Source organism: Micromys minutus (genome assembly GCF_963924665.1).
Source record: "Micromys minutus genome assembly, chromosome: 25".
Taxonomy (NCBI): domain Eukaryota; kingdom Metazoa; phylum Chordata; class Mammalia; order Rodentia; family Muridae; genus Micromys; species Micromys minutus.
Window position 1 is genome coordinate 20,797,234 of NC_137960.1, and position 24,435 is coordinate 20,821,668.

At 42.4% G+C, this 24,435-nt stretch overlaps 2 protein-coding genes across 3 annotated transcripts in view; one reads left to right on the plus strand and one right to left on the minus strand.

The window, feature by feature from the left end:
• Positions 1-24,435, minus strand: part of CTNNA3 (catenin alpha 3) — a gene marked incomplete at both ends in the record, with an annotated part of 1,359,521 nt that overhangs the window by 842,358 nt on the left and 492,728 nt on the right. The gene's annotated exons all lie outside the window — the stretch shown is intronic.
• LRRTM3 (leucine rich repeat transmembrane neuronal 3) overlaps positions 10,474-24,435 on the plus strand; it is a gene marked incomplete at both ends in the record, with an annotated part of 147,171 nt that continues 133,209 nt past the window's right edge. Inside the window, one exon of the mRNA XM_080937690.1 lies at positions 10,474-12,057. Coding sequence (XP_080793816.1) covers positions 10,474-12,057 — 1,584 coding nt within the window. The remainder of the gene's footprint in view (positions 12,058-24,435) is intronic.

The window sequence follows — 24,435 nt, forward strand, 5'->3', positions numbered from 1 at the left end:
TATATGAAAGACTGTCAGTTGTACATCTGGGCTCTGATGCCCAGGTGTCGCTTCTTGGAATAGGCTCTGAATAAAAATCTAGAAAGTGTTTTTATTTCTCAATATAAGAGACTACAGTGAAATTCTGTTGTTGTTCATATGATTAAAAAACTTTGTTGAGACAGTATTAGAGGAACATTTCATATTGATGCACAAATTCATGGACTGATTTTGTTTCCAAGAACAACATAACAGTGGTTTGCTGACTATAAGCAAAAATGAGAACTGTGGCAGGAAATAAGAAACAGAAATTCTAATAATATGAATATTAGCACAACATTGACTTAAGGTGCCTCATTATTAATTCTTGTTATCAAAGCTGTCAGAGAAGCCATTGCTGAATTTCCTGCTAGTTTGAACACCATGATGTACATATTTCTCTCCATTCTCTAAGCTATTCAAGTTCTAACTCATCAGCAAGAGTAATTAGATTCCCAAAGGAGGCATCTGAGCTGAATGTTCCTTCCGAATGGAGTGAAGGACTCTTGCTCAATCGGCATGCCACTAAACTGACTCTTGGCAAATTAAACAACACAATGGAGAAAGACCGGGTGCAAGGCATAGAACAATTTCTCAACCATGATACAAGAGCTCTATCAGCTCAATGCCAGCAAATAAACAAACAAAACCGAGAGGCTACAGACCTAAGAGTATATTCACTTTGAAACTTGATTCCAACAAAGCACATTTAAGGACTTACTGCTGACTCTGTCAGGGAGAGTAATAGTAGGTAGAAAATTAAATGTTGCTATTGTTTATATATATATATATATATATATATATATGATAAATATGATATATGTCATAGATAGATAGATATAGAGATTTGGCTTTAAAATACTCTAGAAGAAATTGATAATGTATATATATATATATATATATATATGAAGAGAGCAAGAATTTAAAATCCTGCATAATACTGATAGTTGTAGAGGTTGGTGTTTCTTATAAGATTGTTTTATTTTTATGCACTGTACACAATTTACACCCAAAAATGAATATTTATTAAGGTCATGTTTGGTCTTCAGAAGTCTCCTACACAACGGAGGTAAAATATAAATTTGTGATGGTCACCTATTCTCAAAATTAGCCTATGCTATTCTTTTGCAGGAAACTGTAGGCAGTAATACAAGTCACAGTAGTACCTGCCTTTGTTACCACACACAAGAGTCTGCACTTTAAACACTTCTTATGCATTTATCTAAGTTAGAGGTGGTCACTTATAACCATATGTAATGAGACACAGTTTTAATAGAGCCCTTGAAGTGAGCAGGTAGGATCAAGAGTATTCCTAAGCCATGTTAATGTCCCAATAAAGATTAAAGAAAGGACTGAAGGAGCTGAAGGGGGTTGCAACCACACAGAAAAAGAACAACAATATCAACCAACCAGACACCCAGAGCTCCCAGGGACTAAACCACCAACCAAAGAGTACACATGAGGAGACCCATGGCTCTAGCCGCACATGTAGCAGAGGATGGCACTGTCTGGCATCAATAGGAAGAGAAGCCCTTGGCCCTATGAAGGCTTGATTTCCCAGTGTAGGAGAATGCCAGGGTGTTTAGGTGGAAGTGTGGGACATCGTCATAAAAGTAGAGAAAGGGGAGATGAAAGAAGGGGGAACTGGGAAAGGGAATAACATTTGAAATGTAAATACATAAACTATCCAATAAAAAAGATAAAAGATTAGAATATGACTGAAAATGATGATAAGATATGCATGTGAATGTTGGAAGTGACAATTATTAAAAGTAAGAGGTTGTCCTATTATAAATGGAATACAGAACTAAACAAAAAGTTCTCAACTGAGGAATATTGAATGGCTGAGAAGCGTCTAAGGAAATTCTTGACATCATTAGCCATCAAAGAAATGCAAATCAAAACAACCCTGAGATTCCATCTCACACCAACCAGAATAGCTAAGATCAAAAATTCAGATGACAGCAGATGCTGGTGAGGATGTGGAGAAAGAAAAACACTTCTCCACTGTTGGTGGGGTTGTAAACTGGTACAACCACTCTGGAAATCAGTCTGGGATTCCTCAGAAAACTGGGCATAGTACTACCTGAAGACCCAGTTATTCTACTTCTGGGCATATACACAAAAGAAGCTAAAACATACAACAAAGACACATGTACCACAATGTTCATAGCAGCCCTATTTATAATAGCCAGAAACTGGAAAGAACCCATATGTCCTTCAGTAGATGAATGGATACAAAAAATTGTGGTATATTTACACAATGGAGTACTACTCAGCTATCAGAAACAATGACTTTATGAAATTCTTAAGAAAATGGATGCATCTAGAGAATATCATCCTGAGTGAGATAACCCAGTTACAAAAGAACAGACATAATATGCAGTCACTGATAATTTTGGATACTAACTCCAGAAAGTTCTGAACACCCCAGATACAACTCACAGACTATATGAAGTTCAAGAAAAAAAAAGAAAATAAAAAACCATTATACTTAATCTTTACACACCAAGAAAACTTTTACTAATTCCAGGTTACATCTTGTTTTACATGTACTTTAAACACATTGTAACTAGTAAGATCTTAATGCACACTACCAAACCTTTAAAAAAACCAAGTACTGACAAAAATGTATTCATATACTTTTATGAAAAAATGCTTAAAATATGTACATTTATCTTTGTTTTTTAAAATAAAGTTGTTCAATTAAAAGAAATAAAATAAATAAAATGAGAAAAAGAAAGTAAGAGGTTGTGAATTTAAAAGACAGTAGAAAGGGATATAGGGAAGGCTTGGAGGAAGAAAAGTGAAGGAAGCAGTATTGTAACCAAATTATACTATCTAAAGATAAAATATAAATACAAAAAAAGAAGTGTGTGCGTGTGTGATGCCCTTGCAGAAGATGGAAGTTCGGTTCCCAGCACACATGTTCAGTTGCTCATGTATCTTCAGCTCCAAGGGACCCACGTGGTGCCCTCTTCTGGGCGCTATGGGCATCTGCACCCAAGTTCTCAATAATATGCACACACATGATATGAATAAATTGAATAGTAAGACAGTTCTGTGCTTGGTAGTTCATTCCTGGAATCTCAGCAACTGGGAGGTTGAGGTGGGAGAATTTCAGTTCAAGACCTGTCTAAACTACACACAGCATAAGATCCTGCCTCAAAAACAAAACATAAAATAGAATACATATTTTTAGAACCTAAAAATCTCATGAAATTAAATAATGGATGAGTCGTAAATCAAGGCTTAATTCCAGCGTGTTGAACTCTTGATCTTTCTCCTAAAACTTGACCCATAAAAGCCATCAATGGACTCAGTATCCTCCAGATTACTGAGCCTATAAAACTAAGCACTCGGTTTGAGAGAGCTGGCTCAGCTGTTTAGAGTGTTTGTTGCTTTTCAGGGGGCTGTTTGTTCCCAGAACTAATGTCAGAGAGGTCATAACTACCACTACCATAGTTCAAGCTCCAGGGCCTTTGACTCCCTCTTCTGGTTTTTGTGGATACCTTCCTTCATGTACATATACCCACATACAGGTATGAGTGCATGCTCAAATTAAAAAAAAAAAAAAAAAAAAAAAAAAAAAAAAAAAGTCACCTTTAAACCAAAAGCTAAGGATCTACCTTTAATTTTTTTCATTATTCTATACCTCCCTCTACTTCCAATGCATTTAAAAATAATTTATTCATTTTGTCGAAAATATACAAAGAGGGAGGCTGGAGGGATGGCTCAGCAGTTAAGAGCACTGACTGCTCTTCCAGGGGTCCAGAGTTCAATTTCTAGAAACCACATGGTGACTCACAACCATCTGTGATGGGGTCCTATTCCAGGGTGTCTAAAGACAGCTACAGGGTACTCATATGAATAAAACAAATTTAAAAACTAAAAATATATACAAAATTCACTCGCTTCTCCTGCTACCACAGTGGCCTGGGTTTCCAACACCTTTTCCCCTGATGTGTGAGAGCCTTTTTATTAGCTTCAACTCTGACCTCTGCTGCAATAACAGAACCAGAAATGACCATTTTAGCAAACCTGGGCTACAGTAACAAAATGCAGCTCTGGTTTCTCACAGTTTAAAGATCCAGAGTAGAATACGTAGCAGATCTCACTTTTCAGCAAGAGCTTTAATTGTGGCGTGTATACAGATTTGCTCTCCTGGATCCTCACACTGCTTAGAGCAGAGGGAACAGAAACAAATACAGCCATGTCTTCTCTAACTTTATTATTCCATTAACCTCACGATGAGTGCTCGGACATGATCTTCTAAGGCTCCGTCTCTAAATGCCACCAGACTGGAGATTCGGGGCTTCAATGTATGGACCGGTCATGGATGAAAAGTCTTGGCTCCATACAAAGGATCCTTTAATATACAACCTTGCTAAGACATCTATTCTAGGAGGGAGTAGGGAAGCTCCATCATTCCAGAATAAAGCTAATATTCTTACAACAGCATACTCATCTCTCCATATTCTGGTACCTAAGATCTTCATCTTTATCACTGATGGCTCTGGGGCTGGCATATCTACTGTAGGTTGATTATGCTTCTTGAAATTCATCGAACACATGATCTCTCCCCACCTTGGGGCTTACAGCAGCCATTCCTCACCCTCCTTATGTCTTCTGTTTCCAGCCTACCTCATTCTCCAGTGTGCTGAGGCCATTTTCCTAGTGTCCCTGATCACCTGGCTTAAAATCATACTTGTTATTTTGCGCATCCAACCGTCCTCCTGTCTTTTTCCTTTGCCCATGGTCCAAGTCACACATTCATGCTAACTATGTGTACTCTACTGTGACAAAATGCCTCCCACAGAAGAGTTTCTAAGAGAAAAGTGTTGACTGCAGTTCACAGTTTTAAAGGGTCTCTGTCCATCGGGTGGGAAGGCACGGCGTGCTTTGTGGCTGGGAACCCTGTGGCAGAGGCTCACCACCTCACAGCAGACTGGAAAGAAGAATGAATGGAGGTAAAGGCTGGGCTATTACTTTCAAAGACATAAATCTGGTAACCTCTTTTTTATGGAAGAGGTCTCAGTTCTTAAAGGTTCCATGGTCTTCCAATCAACCACACAAGTCAGGAAAATGGTGCTCAGAACATGAGCTTTGGGGGCACTTAAGATTCCAAGTTAATGTGACTAATAACCAACCTATAATATAAGTTCCACCAAGTGTAAACCTTTATTTTGCACGCTGATGCCCACTATTTGGGCCAGTGTCTAGTACATAATTGTATTCAGACTACGTATTTGCCAAGTCAATGAAATCTCTGAAGCCAGGTATCTTGAAGATAGCCTATTACGATCTCATATTTTTACAACTTCCTATTTGGCAATCTGGTTTCATATTGAATTGAAGTTTGGTGTTATAGATAGACACTTGATTTATTGACTCGATTCAGACAAAACGTGTTTTGATATTTGAAGTAATGTAAGTGCAATAGAAACGTTTTCAGATAGAGGACACCATGCTTTATAATTGTATAAATCATAAGGCCAGAGATGCATTTGGAGAACTTTAAATTCTTGGGTAATACACGATTTGTGTTCTCTGTGGTAGTGATGGAAAAGAAAGTTACTAAACACATAATGGGGCATAATTTTGTCTGTGTTGAAAGGCAAGACAGAAACAATCAGATGGCTTTCAGTCAACAACTAAATATGGACAAACTATAAAAAGAACATACAAGGAGATCAGTAAACATCCCTAAAATACAGTATTTTCCTTTTGAATGACGACTCAGTGTCTTTAGAATAATTTCCATGGCCTTAAGAAATGATAATGTGAATTTGAATTGTGATTTCCACTTTGGGGCTTTCTTTTTCAGCCAGCCTCACCAATAATTTCTCTTCAAGAATTTTGCCACCCTTAACAAGAACAAACCTAAAAGGCTAGCAAACTTAAGAGCCGGCGCCAAAGGAGGGACCACTCAGAGTGCCTTAACACAAGAATGGCAAGGATACTGAGAAAGAGACAAGTGGTCAGCATTGAGTGAAATATCAATTTCAAAAGCCAGGGAAGGAGTTCGAGATCAGAACCATGGAGCAAGACAAGATGGGGAGCCAAGATATCAGAAACGTGTTTGAAAATTAAAGATGAGGCGTGTCATACAAGACAAGGTTATTTGCCAGCATATGTGTCCCTTGAAAAGCAACATGAAAGAATTGCAGTCTCCAGATTTCCACTGAACTTCTCTCACAAGAGTGAGAGGCACATGGACAAGTAAGCGGCCCTGTGCAGCTGTTAGCCAAGAAAAATGTCTTGATAACGACTTCCCAGTGGGAAGGACGAAGGGTAAGCAGGAAAATCGGAGCCTTTCAATGCAGAGGGATGAGAAAGAAGCTATAAATATGATTCCCTTTAGGTTTTTTTTTTTTTTTTTTTTTTTTTGAGACATGCCAGTTGAGAAGTCCCATTTGGGATGTTAGATAATAAAGATGTGCTGTTATCCTTCTGGACTGTGCTGTGTTGAAGATCTCAAAGCATATTCACTATTCCTGCCAAACCTGCGGTTTAACTATGAAGATGAGCAGTGTCCCTGGAAAGAGTGAGGACCTGCTACTCATCTCCTTTACCCCACCTCTCACTCACATCATTTAGGAGTTCTTCCCTTCGGCTGGAGAGATGGCTCAGCGGTTAAGAGCACTGACTATTCTTCCAGAGGTCCTGAGTTCAATTCCCAGCAACCACATGGTGGCTCGGAACCATCTGTTATGGGATCCAATGCCCTCTTCTGGCGACAATGTAGTCACATACATAAAAATAAATAGATCTTTAAAAAAGAAAAGCAATATAAAACAAGAGTTTAGGCTCATTTCCCCAGTGTAGGAGAATGTCAGGATGTTGAGGTGGGAGTGGGTCGGTCGGTAGGAGTAAAAGCATCTTCATAGAAACAGGAGAAAGGGGGGATGGGGGATCATTTGAAATGTAAATACATAAGTATAAAAAAATAAAAGAGTACTTCCCTTGTGGTTATTTCCAACCTCCTTAATAGAGGAAATAAGGAGGAGTGAGGAAGCGAAGCATTACATATTATTACATTATTCCTTCTAGAGACTCTGACCCTCCTACCCTGTCATCACTCTGGTACAGACTCCTCTTCGGACCTGGTAAGTGAACCAGCTGTATGTAGTACGTGGATGTCTTTATCCACGTTCCTCAACAGACCTGGCAATGGGGCCCCATGTATCCTGTTAGATAGATGCTCCTCGGAGCCTAGAGACGGTAAAGAGAGGGTAATCAGGAACTGGGTTCCAAAGAGAGAGTGGTGGGTTGACAATAACCGCGATACATCACGCACAAGTATAAAAATGTCACCATTAAACTATGTATAATTGATGTATTCTACCAAAGACACGGAATAAAATTTTTCAACACATTTCACAATATAAAAAGGCCACCGTTATGTAATAAGCTGGTAGTACAGTGACTATGTTTGCTGACTAAATATGTTGTGGCTCTAAGACGTGTCAAGCGCTGTTGAAATAACTGAGGCACAGAAAGTGATCGCTTAGAAGTCACATTACAATATCAGATGTCCCCATTTCCTCTCCTTTTTACTGAGAAGAGAGAGAGAGAGAGAGAGAGAGAGAGAGAACATGAGCCTATGAAAACAAATCAAAAAGGGTCAGAAGGTTTAGGGGAGGAATTGGAGGGTAGATTTGATCAAAATATGATATATGTGTATATAAATTTCTCAATACAAAAGAAATAGAACAACCTTAAGATAGAATCTTGGGGAATGGCAAAGGAAATGTGTTTTAATAAGCTTTAGATACAGCCACAACACCATCAATAGTATAAATATCCAAGGAACCTGCCTATGCCTATGGCCCCTCCATTATCATGATTAGCATTAAAAACTGCTCAGCCCTGATAACATCTAATTGAGATGCAGTCAATACACCTAATATAAACAAGACAAACGTTTTTAAAGAATAATAATTATTTACAGAAAATGGCAAACCCCATAGGCCAAGTGTCGTGCTTTGCCATGGGATAGTGAAACACAAATTATTAATTATTAGGCATAGTCCATAGAACTAAGACACTAATTTTAACCAGAAAGTAGAGATGAGGCAGGCGGGAGAAAGCTCCTCGCTGGTCATAACATAAAAACTGCTCACTATTGGATTAGTTCTTCCAGAACGGTTAATAGGGCAGTATTCAGTATTTGAAAATAAGCACTCTGCATGTGATACCCACAGTCGTTAAGCGCTTTAAGATAGCAAGATGACACAGGGCTGAGGCTTGAGCTCAGGGTCTTGTGTTCCACCCCAGTACCACAATCACAAGCACAGATGCAACCTAATACTCAGCATACGCCTACGACAGAATTTCTCTCTGGTGTCCAATTCTGCCTGTGAGAGCACAGAAGCACAGAGAGGTAGGCACAGGTGACGCAGGTGGTCATTTTAGCAAGGCCAAGCCTGCACAGCTGAGTGGCTGCTTCCCCCTTACCTCTAAGAGTACTTCTCTAAGACAAAGGAAACTCAGGACTCCCACACTGGAGACCAAGAGTGGGATCTGCACAGCTTCCTGACCCTAGTCTACCATACTGTTCTCCAGATTCAACAAGCACAGAAACACCCCTTCAAAGGAGCTGGTGCCGGGTGAAGCACCAGAAGAAGACAAACTTGTCCTGGGACCTCTAGCTCCTCTTTGCCACACCCTGGGGCCTTGAGCAAGGAACCCAAAGTTCCAGGTCCTTCACCTTTGAAATGCAGCTGGCAGTGGGACCTGAATGCTGAAACAGTATGAAGACAGTATAAAGGACTTAGCAACCCAATAAATACTATTAGTGCAGTGAATAGGAATAGGAGTGATGTCAATAAACTATGAATCAAGTCATCTTGGGGTTCTAATACTAGCATTAAAAAGGGTTGTTTCTCTTCTGGTTTAAAGAAGAAGAAGAAAAGAAAGAAAGAAAGAAAGAAAGAAAACACCCACAGAAACCAAAACAATCCATCACCTAGTCATAAACATTGAACCAATGATATCTTTTGTAGGAAAATCAGAAAAGCCATTAGCCCTATTAATTTGCGTGTCATTAGTCAGCCCCTTTATTGTGAAGCCGATGTAGTCCAGCATCCTCAGACACCCTGCATAATATAATCACGGTGACTCCGAGAGGTCAAACAGGCACCCTCCCAATGCAGCTTTGTGAAGAGCTCAATAATTCATTTTATAAATTTCAGCTCAAAGCCTACATCTGGGGTTAAGAAAAATTGACGTTCGATCTGTGAACTTAACGTCAAGCTCTAGGGGAAAAGAAAAGAAACGAAAAAAAAAAAAAAAAAAAAAAAAAAAACTCTGGGAAGCTCATGTTTGGTCGATTAAGCGGGCGCAGACAGTACAGGCGTTGCCAAATTGTCAAACAAGACTCGGATATCACGGAAAATGTTGCTAGTTATTGATTACATTGACCAGTCACTTCCTATTGAGCCACCCAAAAGGACCATTCATTTTCCAGCCAAGCCTGCTCATTTGCAAGATAAAAGAGAGTCAGCTCTGCACATGCCCATAGTGTTCCTCACCACTGGGGGCAGCTTTACATAAGACTGCATTCACTGAAACCGAAGCAACAGTCTGAGCAGCTTTCAGAATGACAGTCTGCAGGAGTGAGCCGAGCGTGTGCGCGGAACCGGGCTCTCTTGCCTTCTGGGCTCCAACGCAGCTCCGTGGCTGAACTGGGTGCTCACCACCGCGGGACCGCCGGGCTATGGAATACAGATGTGGCAGCACAGGTAGCCCCACGTTGCCTAGAGGAATACATCATGGGTTTTGAGAAGAAATTATAGGAGCCAGTTATTTTTTTTTAACACACACACACACACACACACACACACACACACACACACACACACACACTGTAAAGATGCAAAAACGTAATATCCACGAAGATCCTATTACCTAGGAGGACTCGGATGTTTCGCTGTGAATGCGGTGTTGGGATTTATTTGTTCTTGGAGTGTTCTGCAAGGCTGGTGAAGAATAATGTTCCAAAATCGGTCCATCTCCCAAGGGGTCCAATTTTTCTTCCTGGGTGTCAGCGAGCCCTGACTCACTACACTGCAGCTGACGGGGGCTGTCATGCAGGCGGCCCCTAAGCCAAAGCAAAAGACCTAAGGACGACCTTTGAACAATACAAAGGATGGGTATGTTTTGATATTTTTCTTCTTTCCTTCTTAAAAAAAAAATTGAAAAAAAAAAAAACCCTCTAAGTCTATATAATAATTCTGCTTTAATTGTTTTAAAGATTATCTTTCTCTGGTCTAAGATTATAAATTCAGTTATCAGTGGGACACATTTCCTTGTTCAGCTGTTAGAAATATACGCTATCCTTCTGTTATGAAGATATTTGATGCTAAATGGAATCTAAATGTCTACATTTCTGATTATGAAAATAGACAGCTAGTTTTGCTTGGTTTTTTTTTTTTTTTTTTTTTTTAAACAATGCATCCGTTTTGGGGGGATAACTTTTCTAAGTTGTTTTTATTTCCAGGTTTCAATGTAATTAGGCTACTGCGCGGATCAGCTGTGGCAGTGGTTCTAGCCCCCACTGTCTTACTGACAATGCTTTCTTCAGCTGAACGAGGATGCCCTAAGGGTTGTAGGTGCGAAGGCAAAATGGTATACTGTGAGTCTCAGAAACTGCAGGAGATACCCTCAAGTATATCCGCCGGCTGCTTGGGTTTATCCCTCCGCTACAACAGCCTCCAAAAACTTAAGTATAATCAATTTAAAGGGCTCAACCAGCTTACCTGGCTCTACCTTGACCATAACCATATCAGCAATATTGATGAGAATGCTTTCAATGGGATACGCAGACTCAAAGAGTTGATCCTGAGTTCCAACAGAATCTCCTACTTCCTTAACAACACCTTCAGACCTGTGACCAATTTACGGAACTTGGATCTGTCCTACAATCAGCTCCATTCTCTGGGATCTGAACAGTTCCGGGGCTTGAGGAAGCTGCTCAGTTTACACCTCCGCTCCAACTCACTGAGAACCATCCCGGTGAGGATTTTCCAAGACTGTCGCAACCTGGAACTTCTGGACCTGGGATACAACAGGATCCGAAGTTTAGCCAGGAATGTCTTTGCTGGCATGATCAGACTCAAAGAACTTCATCTGGAGCACAACCAGTTTTCCAAGCTCAACCTGGCCCTTTTCCCAAGGTTGGTGAGCCTTCAGAACTTGTACATGCAGTGGAATAAAATCAGTGTCATAGGACAAACCATGTCCTGGACTTGGAGCTCCTTACAGAGGCTTGACCTGTCTGGTAATGAGATCGAAGCCTTCAGTGGACCCAGTGTCTTCCAATGCGTTCCCAATCTGCAGCGCCTCAACCTGGATTCCAACAAGCTCACATTTATTGGTCAGGAGATTCTGGATTCTTGGATCTCTCTCAATGACATCAGTCTGGCTGGAAATATATGGGAATGCAGCAGGAATATCTGTTCCCTGGTAAACTGGCTGAAAAGTTTTAAAGGGCTGAGAGAGAATACAATCATCTGCGCCAGTCCCAAAGAGCTGCAGGGGGTAAACGTGATCGACGCCGTGAAAAACTACAGCATCTGTGGCAAGAGCACCACCACAGAGAGGTTTGACCTGGCCAGGGCCCTCCCCAAGCCCACGTTTAAGCCCAAGCTCCCCAGGCCGAAGCATGAGAGCAAGCCACCGCTGCCCCCCACGGTGGGAGCTACCGAGCCCAGCCCAGAGACAGATGTGGACACGGAGCACATCTCCTTCCATAAGATCATCGCGGGCAGCGTGGCCCTTTTCCTGTCGGTGCTGGTCATCCTCTTGGTAATGTACGTGTCCTGGAAGCGGTACCCCGCGAGCATGAAGCAGCTGCAGCAGCGCTCCCTCATGCGAAGGCACCGGAAGAAGAAACGGCAATCGCTCAAGCAAATGACTCCAGGCACCCAGGAATTTTATGTAGATTATAAACCCACCAACACGGAGACCAGCGAGATGTTGCTGAACGGAACGGGACCCTGCACCTATAGCAAATCAGGCTCCAGGGAATGTGAGGTATGAACCGTTGCGATTTAAAAAGAGAGAGCGAGAAAGAAAAAAAGAAAGAAACAGCAGAGAGAGCGCGCTCTTAAAAGCTGAGAAATAAGGGGTGCTTTATTGAACTCTGCTGTCTGTCAAGGGGACACGGTGCCCCTCCCCTCCCCCTCCCTCTCACAGTGCTGGCAAGGGCCTTCCCTGTCCCTCAGAGTGTGTTCATAATACTGGTCATTTTCCTCTCATAAATAATCAACCCATTGAAATTTAAATACCACAATCAATGTGAAGCTGGAACTCAGCTTTAACACCCTGCCTCCTGTATAAAACCCTGTGTGGATTTCATTAACATTACATTTGTTTCCAGATAAAAACTTGCTTCCCTGCTGATCCTCAAACTGCCTCTTCCTCTCCATCTAAGAGGCTCAAAGCTTCAGCTTATGGTGGTTTGCAGGTTAGCAAACCCGGGGGTGGGGGTGGGGGAGTGATCCCTGGACCTTGGAGGAGAGGGCCCATTATGGAACCCTGTAAAGAATAGGGTTGAGAAACAATGCCCCCCACTTCAAATAAAATCCCAGAAAACTATTCACACAGGCTGGTGGGTTAAAGCAGTTTCCAGGGATTCGAAAATTACAGCAAGCCCAGCACAGGGACAGGGGTCGAAAGGGTTAAGACGTCAGATGGCCGCCAAACACAAGGAGACCCTGGGAACACAAAGTTTGCCCCTTGCAGCCTCTTCTGGATCCCTGTGGTTGTGCAATCAAAACTAAAGGGGTCACTGTCAGCTTCCTTTAGGGTGTGTGTGTTCCCTAAACATGTTGATTCATTACACAACCGAGTCATCAAACAGGCACATCCAGTCTGAGAAAGCAGACCGTCTGCACTGGAGGTGAGGGAGTTCTCAGGGATGAGGTTTGCTCATGCAAAGCACTCTCACAGACCTGTAAGCTGGGACCTTACCATAATGTGTTCTTTCCCAAGAACCCAGTGTATAGTTCACTGAATCCTGAACCCCGCGCCGCTCCGTCCAGGGCTAGTGAGGCTGTCCTGTACATTTGTGATGTGTTCTACAAAAGCCAGACCCCTTAGTGACTGACACTTCACTCAGATGTCTGAACACTGCTTCCCCAACATTATCCTTAAAAAGGATGCTCCTGGTAACACCTGGATACTTGGGGCCTGGGGGGGAGAGGACTGACACTGTGACAGTTTGTCTTTGCTATTGTTGACATCTCTGTGTCTCTGTGTTCCTCTGTATTGTAACCTCGTCCGTCAGAGTGATTTGGTACAGCCTGCAGGCTGCATGCATGTTTCTGTGTCCCTGGTGAAAGTCTGTTGACTGCAGCATGGGTAGCACGCCCTCTGTATTCATGGGGTTTCGGAGAAATAGATTTATTCGTCACCCCCCTTCTGTCTTCTCAGATGAGCAGCTTTAGTTGGGGAGCAGGGCACAATGATTTGATTTTTTTTTTTTTTTTTTTTTTTTGCATTGAGGATGGTCCACCTTATGACCGGCCAGGCCTTTGACCATATCCCTTTCAAAACAGTTGCTGCAAAATAATAATAATAATAATAATAATAATAATAATAATAATAATAATAATAATAAAAGCAACAAAAAAAGTGAATGGCTATTTCTTACTAGCATTATTTTTTTTTCTTTTACAGTGTATGAAGGTCTTCCATAGGCTGAAAGGGAAAATTCTAGACAGGTCAACATGAAGTATAATAATATCGAGGGAACCAGATTATTAAAACCATACTTCTATTAGCAATATGGAGAAGCAACATCTCGGGTCGGGGGGGGGGGGGGTTGCCAGGGTGCTTTGATGAGACCAGGCAGCAGCTCAGAAAAGTGTCACAGGTACAATCTGCTCACCCCTGACTAACCACTGAGTATACATTTATTAATGCCAAATGGCCAGAGCCCCAGTGGATTCATAATGCAGACAGAGCTTACGGTGTCGTGGGCTGGGTGACCAAGCCCACTGAGATGCTCCTCGATGGAATTGTAATTTTTACAATTTTGTCTCTAGATCGCCAGCAAATACCGTATTCCATCTAAAATGTATTTTTCCCCTTCCGTCAGCCTCGTCTTTATGTGTACTGTGAAGATGATTGTGATAATTGGATGCACTGTTGTAGTGGAAAAGAAAAGGCCTATTTCCAGTCTTAATCCTCTGCTTTATTCCTCATGGGAACAAGTAGGGTCTAGCCAAGGCAAACCAACATGCGAGTACACACACGTGCACACACACATATGCATATGTATTTACACATATATATGTAAAATCAATGCTGTGGTGCCACTGCGGTGTACAAAACCTGCTTGCTGTACTGAGAAGTATTTCTGGGGCTCAGAGCCACTTGGTGTGAGCAACTGCTAGAAGAGTAAAGGAATGAACAATACCGAGCAACATTTTGAAGGCTGTTCATTTTTTTTTTTTTTTTTAAATGCCTTGGAGATTTACAGACTGATAAGACAGAAGCCTTAGATGAGCAAGACACATTTTGGTTCCGGGCATGAGCCTGCAGGGGAGGAAGTTGGGAACACATGCTTCTCCTTAGTTAAGGACTGTCCTCCAGCTCTCAGAATGCCCCAGAACCTTGTGCCTCCCATGGCTAGAATTGTTTCTGTATCAGTGTGCTACGCTGGAAAGCCAGGTGGCAAGTGTCCTCCTGATCAGGAATTACTGTGGCACTTGTAGACTGTATGCCATGGACCTATTTTTTATATAGGTATTTAAATGCACTGCGTATTAGAGAAGAACCCTTGGCTATTCGTTTTCTTTTTCTATTGCAATTCTACATGATCAGTTTCCCTCTGAAAAGAAAACAGTTAACCTGTTGAACCGTGGAGACCCAAGGATGCAGAAGTCTCTCTGCATCTAATGCTTTCCAAAGACAGAGGAAACAGGAGTTCATTCTTTTGAAACTGAGCGTTTGCGATTTGTGTTTCCTGTTTGTTTCTCGTTTATTTATTAAACCCAGTATACACTGTGCCAAAGCAGGCATGCTCCCAGCCAGAGACTTTAAAGCAATGTTATGCAGGATATATTCATTTCAGTTGACTTTGTACCTTCCAAGGATGTTGACATGACGTTTTTCCAAAGATTTTTAGCCGTTTATTTTATTTTATTTAAAAAAAAAGAAAAAAAAGAAAAAGAAAGAACTTGGTTTGGTGAGTCAACTATTTAAGCAGATGCTGGCTTCTATAGAGTAGCACTGACCTCTAGTGGCGGGTGATAGTAACTACAGCTGTTCGCACACTTTTAGCATCCTGGTTTTGTCTTTTGTGAACCTACTGGCAGCATAGGTTCCTCTGTGCATCATATTTATTGTTAACTTTGTTTTGAGGTACAATTGTCACCTACATTATCAAAGATATAAATGTATACTTATTTTCTCAGTGGTAACAGAAAGAAATGCCATAAAACTGGTATTGAGAGAGAGAAATAAGTACCTAAAGAGCCAGAGCAAGCAGCAACGCAGTAAAAATAGATAAGAAACGATTTAAGCATCTATAGTCAACGATAATAGCCCAAGTCGTCTGTAATGTTTTCATGAAAAGTATTACTATTTGTGTGTGGGGGCTTAGGATTCCGAAATAGCGTGTAACAGGCTGGGGGGGGGGGGGCATATCCCTGTGCCGCTACTGAGAGAACCGGGGGAACTCTTGCTTGTCAGTAGTTATGGCAGAGCTGTTCATGGAGGGAGGCCTCCTCTTCAGCAGGAGAACTGTTCTCCAGTTTGTTGTGTCAGTGACCTGTGCTTCGCCCCCGGGGCTTTCTCCCTCCCTCCTTCCTCCTCTGCCGCTAGCTAAACAGTGATGCTATTAGCCTCTCTGACAAGGATGTTACAGTCTAAGAGGCGCTGGTTCATGGGTAATGAAATTATGTTCTCCTTCTGGGGAAGGGGAAAGCCAGCGTCACACTCACAGCTTTGGCAAGGGACGCCAAGACGCTGTAGGTGCGCCGAGCGTCTCCTCCTTCATCTTGTACCAACATGAGAACACAAATGGCTTATTTGCAAATGTGAATAAGACTAGCATCAGATAGGAGTGTTAGCCCGTCAGGCTGGAGTCGGGATGAGTTCCGTGCACAGCAAATGAGAGCTGAGCCATGGAAAAGCCGAGTGGCTTTTCCCTCCCCCAGCCCAGGGTTCTAATTAAGATCTAGATCTGTGGCAAACCCCTGGCACCCCACTCTCCTCCCACTCTCTTTTCCATGTGTAGTAAAAAATAATAATAATGAACAGGGCATTTGGGAAAAACCACAAGCAGGAAAAATACGACCAGCAAAACCGAATAACAAACCTTGTAAGAGAAACGGAATGTGTGGGTGTTAAATACTGTGTGGTAAACGGCTCCCCAAAGCTATCAAACGCCATCACCCTAGACACACGAGTAGAAGTCACAGTGTCCTCAGCCGCAGTAGTCAAAAGCCCTGGACCTGATTTTTACTCAGCCTCCAAAATCTTTGCTGATCTGGAACTATCAGATAGACTACCACGTAAAAACACCACAGAAAGAAACTAGCAGTTAATTGTGTCTCACACAAGGAAAAGCTGTACGTGCCAGAATAGAAGCCCTGGAAATGAAGTTGCAATTCCCTTCTCTCTCTCCCTGACACTTGCTAAGTCAACTCGGGTGCATTCCTCGGCTTCTCAACGCTTGGAAACACCCATGTGTTACACTAGTTTGCACTAATGATTGTTCATGGCTGTCTGGAAAGTGAGTGTAAAATGTTTTGTTTTGTTTTTTCCTTAAAATAGTCCTTCCCTTTGTGTGTCTGTGTGTGTGTGTGTGTGTGTGTGTGTGTGTGTGTGTGTGTGTGTGGTGTGGTATGTGTGTAGGGTGGGTGTGTGCGTAGGGTGTGTGTGTGTAGGGTGTGAGGGGGTGTTTGGGTGTGTGTGTGTGTGTGTGTGTGTGTGTGTGGTGTGTGTGTGTGTGTTTATTTGTTTGTTTTTAAAATACCACTTAGTGAGATCCTCTATTGTGCCTGCTTCTGCTCTGTGTTTGGTACAGGTGAAAAAAGAAGAAGAAGAAGAAAAGAAAAAAATCATTTTGTATTATCAGGGAGTTTAGAACTTTGGGCTCCCACAAAGATTAAGATCCTTCATCTCAGGTTCACTTATAGGCATCTTGAGGAAGAAAAAAAATCTAAGACTTTATTAGTAATCATATGTGTGTGGGTATGGTATACACCATATATGTGAGAAATATAGTAGCGCCAACCAGAGAACACTGAGGCAAAAACTTATCAAACTAAATAAAATTTTGATCCGTACCTCAGGTCAGTCAGAGGCCTTCCTTGTTGATTTGGCTTGCCCCCCTTCTCTTGAGCATCACAAACTCTGTTGACTTTATACTGACAATCAAGCTTCTATGGAAAAATGGTCCTGCTTCTGAGCAGCCCTGGAACGGACCATGTGTATTCTGCAAGCTTAGCACCAAAATCAAGGTTTTCATCCCTTCCCTCACAGCCTGATGGAGACTTGGAACCCCCAGGGCCAGAACCAGTTGACCTTCACTAGTAACTATGAATATTGGCAACCAGTAGGTTGTCAAAAAGAGGCATAAAGAACAAGCAATTTCTCTCAGTCCTGCTCTTTCTTTGGTTCCTTTTATTATTATAGTAAATGGTTAGCTAATGTGGAAACTGTCTCTTTGCTAGCTGGGTTCCTGGAACACATCTAGAGAGCAGAGAGAAGACCCTGGGGTCTTAAATTTCTGTTGGCTTCACTTTCCTAGGGTGACTGGTGAATGTTCCTGAGTGAGCTCTCCAGATCTTGTGAGGAGAAACCCAAGGACATAAAGATGGTTATCTTTAGGTCATAACAGAAGAGCATCAGGGAGTACCTATGCTAGAACCACTGTCTGAAGGCAGGGCTTCTGGGACCAGCATGGCCCATCTCAGGAAAGACCAAAGAAGCTTCTTTTGCCTTGACCTTCCCAGAAAGTTCTGATGTAGAAATTAGTCATTTCCTGACAAATCTCTGCATTTTCTTACTGTTTTCAGAGGGCCCTCTACTCCATAAAAGATATTATCTTTGCTTCTGTTGCTCAATCCAAAACTGACCTCCCCTTTGTGCAAAGGATCCCATTATTTTACCAGTGCATACACAACACTTGGTTACAGCACATGCACCATTCGGCGGGCAGAAGAGAGTACCAAGGACCCAATAGAAACTGTATGTACATTAATATTATGACGTAGAGGACATGAAAGACCAAATGAGTTTTCTATCTCTGCTCCAAAACCTGCTAGGTTTCTCTGTAGTGTTTCCTGATTTTCAGTGTAAAGTAGATCAGAAGATACAGTTGAGTTACTAGTCTTGTAAATACTCTTTGCCTGCCCCGTTAACTAACTCAGAACAAGCCATAAAGGACTTTAGGCATGGAAGGCATCAACCATATTTCATCAATTAGAGGCATCAATAACCAGAGTTTTGTCTTCTTGGGGATGAAAATGTTTTCTTTTGTTTTGTTTTGGCATCGAGAATTGAACACCAAAACAAAAACTACACGCATTCAGCAAAGGCAGTTTCTGTTGAAAACTCATTATCTCCTGTATCCATTTTCCATCAAAAAGCATCCTTACTCAGCACCTTTGTGACTGGAGTTCATTGATGAACTGTGGAGACCCAATGGGCAGTGGGTATTGAGCCCAAGGAAGCCGAATGAATATTGGCATCCTGTGGATTTTTTTTGTCTTCACCAGACCGCTTCACTTACAGTTTTCCTTGCTGTTCCCGTTGATCTCTCTCACAGTTTTCTCTCCTTGAATGCAAGTAATCAGAATGTCAGGAAGAGCATTAAAGGAACCCGTGCATATCGAGTGCTGTTGGACATTGGCGATGAGCGTAGAGGCTGGTGGAAATGATAGACTGACATCAGCGCCAGCTACTCTCTGATGGCGATAACGCAAACCATACTCTTGGGGGGTCGCCATCAATTTAGGGAAGGGTTTTTCTCAACTTGCACAGCAACGTGAAGGACAGAGCATGGCTGTCTTGTGAGTTTGTCTATCTTACTCTGGTTGGAAGTCAAAGCAACATCTGTCCCTTGGGAGTTACCTAGAGGGCTAAAAAGTGAATGATGTGACAGGAGACGTATTGTAAATGTATTTGGTCTTCCTCTAGGCTCATTTGGTAGACAATGATGCTAAAAGATCCATATTCTATAGATCCAGATCTTATGCCTCTTCTGCTTTACAGGACTCCCTAAGGTAACTCCTCCCCCATTCAAAAATGGCATCGGAACCCAAGTAACCGTCCTCTGGCTCTCTTCAGTACCTGGTTTCCAGTGATTTGCTCATGAGATAGATTTCTGTCTGCTCGCTGTTACCCTGCTAGTCCTGGATGTGACCTGGCCTCAGCATCCACTCCACCCCTTGGCATTCCATTACAAGGCCCCCGTGCAATTTAATCTTACGTTGTTGTTGTTGTTTATAGGTAGGATTGAGTAGTAAGATGTAAAATTCTACATATACTTTAATGGGCTCTAGGCTGCTTATTTTTATGGACTAACACACTTTGATGTGTGGGGTTTTTATTAGTTTGTGGTAAACTGCAAAAGCATCAAGATAGCAATAAAAAGGTCATGGTAGATTTTTTTTTTTTTTTTTTACAAAACTGTTTATAGACTCTTATCACATATTTAGTTTAACACGTAACCCCAGTGATGGACATTCTGGGCCTTGCCCTCCAAGGCTGTTGCTGGGACCTTGAATCTGACTCTCATATTCCTTCCTCCCTCCCACTTGAGACGTTTTTTGTTTTGTCTGTGGCATGGCTGAAATGTTCCAGGAGCCTGGGCTCCTCTCTCAGTGAAACCTAGAGTCATGCCTTCTAGGCCTTCTGTGACGTTCAGCATTTAAAAATATCACCTGTGTTAAAATCCCTCTGCCCAGTGGCTTCATATGCCCAACTGAATGTCCCCTCAAAGGTCCAGGGCAAACATTCCATTGGAGGACCCAAGAGCACTTTTCCCAAACAAAAAAACTCCTGCCTTAGCTAAGGGTAGGAAGGTGTGTGCTCGGAGTAGTCATGAGCAGGGTAACTAAGGAAAGGACAGAGGAAATATTTCCGGGAGCAAAAGGCTATTCAGACAGCCCTTACATCATCCTTCCCGATGCCTCCATGTGTTCCAAGGCAGGATGTATTATCCATCGTTTGGGAAACTCACCCCCTCGTTCATTCACGATTACCATGTTATGCCTTCTTTCTCCTCCAAGCCCCACCCCTGAAGAAGTGTCCTGTCTTCTAGCAGGAACATGGGCTACTGCCCGTTAAAGAACTACGTTTAAGTCCGATCCTGACAACTCACTGAGTTTGACATTGAGTTTGAGCATCTTTGTTAAAAATAAAATATTCATAAAATGATAGAACCATCACAGGGCAGCTGCAAAAGGGTCCAAAGTCAGCTTGTTTTCCAATATGATTGTGTGCTTTGCTTTTCCCATCATGAATCGTGTATTACTTCATTGCCTAGTCAAAAGGTACTTCTTTGGTAGGACATAAACAAGAACCCTAGGGCTGACTTGACATGGAACAGTGACTTTCTCCTTTCTTTTTTCTTCCTTTTCTTTCCTTTCCTTGTGCACCCTAATATCTAAACACCCTCATGTATCTTAATGCTCATATCCCAATAAGCTTTCAAAGAATGAAATTTCTATTAAACTCAAAAGGAAGGCTCTACTGTACTGTTACTGAAGCCATGCGTGACAACAGTCCTCCAAAGAAAGCCAAGCTATCTCTCTCCTTCCGTGTTGAGACCCTTCCCCATCTCCGATGTAGGCTGGTTCTTGAAGCATCGGATGCTTTGCTGCCTCTGTGCTCCTGCTCACTGACTATACTTTCCTCATTCTCAGATCCCAAAACCATCTCGGCCCCTTGTAGGATGCAGCCAGTTCGGCCCCTACTCACCCTCCACCCCTCTATGGTATCATTACTGCCCGCCTCTTCTGTCCTTTAAACCTGTGACAGAAACTTTGTCACAGGCTGCTGCATGCTTCAGTTCTTAAAATGCTGGTGTTAGTCTTCTGAGAAAACAAGATTTCTTTTCTGTGTTCTTCCAGTGTTATTTGGTAAAGACTCTTCTGGCCATTGTGATAAAGTTACAGTTGCAAACAACCCAGCGCAAACATATGCATTCTTTAGAAGCTTTTTTTTTTTTTTTTTTGCATCATTCTAATGTTTGCTATATATTATATATAACATTATATATAACAATTTTTATATATATTATACATCATATATCAAATCCTATTCTTCTGCATATAATATTCTCATTTTATCACTGAGGCAATTTCAAAAACTATTCTTTAAAAAAAGTGGAATATAGGCAGTTAGATTCAGATGTAAACATTATTTCTATGTTGGCAGTGATCTGACAGTGGCTTTTGCTTATGATAGTTCTCAGGACTTTATTTTCCAGGGCAGTTGAAAGTGAAAAACAAATTAAAAAAAAAAAAAAAGAAATAGCATTTTATTTAAATTACTGCACTTTGTTTTAGTGAACTTAGGGGACCTGGTTTCTCTCGAAGCACCTGTTCCTGGAAAAGGTCCTTTGATCTCGGGTTTAGATGGCTATTTATCTTGGTCCTTGTGTAGTTTCTGCTTTGGGCATATTCTGGGGCCTTGATTCTCCTCTTGTTCAGAGGGGGGACACCCTGCCCCCTCCCTCAGAGATAGGCTGCAGGTTGGCAAGTCTCTGATCATACACATCTCCAAAGAGCTACAATTGGAGGTTCCAAATTTCAAAGACTTTTGGTGGTATATTCATCTTTCTCTTCAGCTCTTGGGGAAAAAAATCAACTATGCAGAAAACATAGGAATCATATGGAACCAAAAGCCACCCGTGGCTGCTTCCCTCCACCCCTTACTCCTTTCTGCTGAGTGCCTTCTCTCTCATCTCCACGGTGGGTGCTTTCCTCTTCGTCTCTCGATCCAACTTTTATTTATAAGCTTATTTACAAGACTTGAGCATGTGTCTTCCGCTCATAATAAAGGGAAAACAGTAATGATGTTTAATCTCTTAGAAAACCAATAATTAAAATGATACAGTCTAATAATTTAATGAAATGGAGAACAGAATATTCTAGCTGTATTTGAGATCTTTGAAGCTCTAAATGAAAAACTATAATTTTGTAAATTGCAGCTTGATTCAGAGTAGAAACCACATGATCTTCAGTCTATGTTTAAGCCACATCTTACTTATGGTTTGTAAGGTAGGCCAGATTTGGGCTATAAAATGAGGTGTTGCTCAGGTTGGAGACAGTGGTAAAGGTAGTCATCAGCAGAATGGGCTGGTCTTCGAGTCATTTATAATGGGAGGGTGGCACTGAAACCTTCCTTTCCTTTGTAAAGATGGTCCCAAAGATCTCTGAGAGCCCCCACGGTGTGTTTTCGTGCAGTCTGCCTGTAATTCTGAGCTAGTCTAATTTTAAATCTTCTAATAACAACGTCCCTTTGTTCATCTCATCAGCCGGAAGGTTCCAGCACAAGCAGTTCTTCCCCCATAATCCCCTGTTGCTTCAGGCGGTTCTGGCGGCTACATCATCATTGTTCCTAGTTCTTACAAACTTCTGCACCCATTTTAAAGAGGAGAAAGCAGAGGCGAGGTTGGGTTTTATATCCGTTTTTATACTCAGTAACGAACCATCCATGGACTCGGGTAGAGCGCCTCTGCATAGCCTGGATTCGCACAAACATTGCTCCGAATTCTGCCTTAACCTCTTTTCAACTAACAAATTTGCATGAGATACGGAGTGATCCATTGAAGGAACCAGGTGATTATCTAACCTGTAGCCAATCACAGAGGCAAGCGACGTTCTGGAAATGTTCGACAGCCTTCCAGAGAGGCCCTCGAACCATTTCCCAGAGGTCAGATTTGTGCATGGCACTGTAAGCCACAACGGTCGCCCGCGATTCCTCCGAAGATCCGGCAGCATGTTGTGCGAAAATGTTGAATGGTTAGCTCATTCCCATTTCGTTGGCTGAGCTCACAGTGGCCCACTGATGAATCTACAGATGGGGAAGAAAGGCTGTCTGATCGTTTATTCGTAGTTCAGTTGTGGCCAAGTACAGATGCCGTCTCTGGTGATGGAACAAAATAAGTCAGGTTTCTGAGTGTTCCTGCGCACACCAGGGAAGACATGCTTACTGCTGTGTGCCTTAGTGCCAAGTGCGGGGAAAGAAGGCAGCTGAGCTCGCTCCTGGAGGGGGGGGGAGAGGGAGAGGGGGAGGGAGAGGGAGAGAGAGAGGGAGAGGGAGAGGGAGAGAGGGAGAGAGGGAGAGAGAGAGAGAGAGAGAGAGAGAGAGAGAGAGAGAGAGAGAGAGATGGACCAACACTTTTCGAGGGCACGGAGAAAAAAAGAAAAAGAAGTCCTCTGTGTATACAAGGAGGTGCTTCCCAAGGCAGACAGCTACACCACAGTAGAGACAACATTTCCTCAGCTGATTCAGTTCATTAAAATGCACAGTTACAACGGGCTTCCTTAGAGCCTGCAGCTGAATGACCGGAGTCTCCATTTACTCCCATGTCACACGGAACGTGATGAGTCAAACCTACAGCCCAAACCCAATTCAACTCGCTGAAACCCAGCCCGGCGAACACCAAAATACATTTCTCGGGCACGTTTTTTTTTTAAGAGATGCCATCGCGATTTACGACAGAAGGGGAGAAGACATTTGCAGGCAGGCGGGCAACAGGAGACTGCCCGTTTGCTCTCAAGGTAGTTTTAAATATAATTTGTAGATAGATCTGAAGGGTGAGGGCCCACTCTGATACAAGGACCCTCCCCTCTTTATCCCTAAAAGCGAGGAATCTGCATTTGATGACACAGCCTCCATCACCTTTGGGAGGTGGGGGTATGAGTTATATGAAAACTCAGAGGCCAAAAAACCTATTTGTCAAATAAACTGCAGAACACAGAGGCAGCGGGCAAGGCTCATTTGCAGACCTTGGAATGAGCTGGGGAGGAGGGGTGCTAACAGCTGCAGCCTTCACGGCACTGGCCAGTGCCTGTGCCAGCCAGAATAGTGAGTCAGAGCATGGCTCAGAGAGGGGGCTGGCAAGTGAAATTAAGTGTGTGTGGGGGGGGGGATTGAAAAAGACAGAAGCAGTTTTAAGATGCAAGCAATTCTGAAATCGGTCCATCAATATTGGCAGAGTCACATCCACCTTGGTGAGGCCTGTATAATCTTAAAGGGGTTCCAATCAAATCCCAGCACTTTCTCTCATCCCCTCATGTCAGAGAGAGCTGGGGTGAAGTCCAGCTTTCAGTTTGGTTAGACTAATAGCATGAGGTATTGCTTGTCCCCCCATCTGTAAAAACACCACTTTATGACCCAAGGTGATTCTGAAGGTAAGCAGAGACAAAGGGCCCAAGTGGG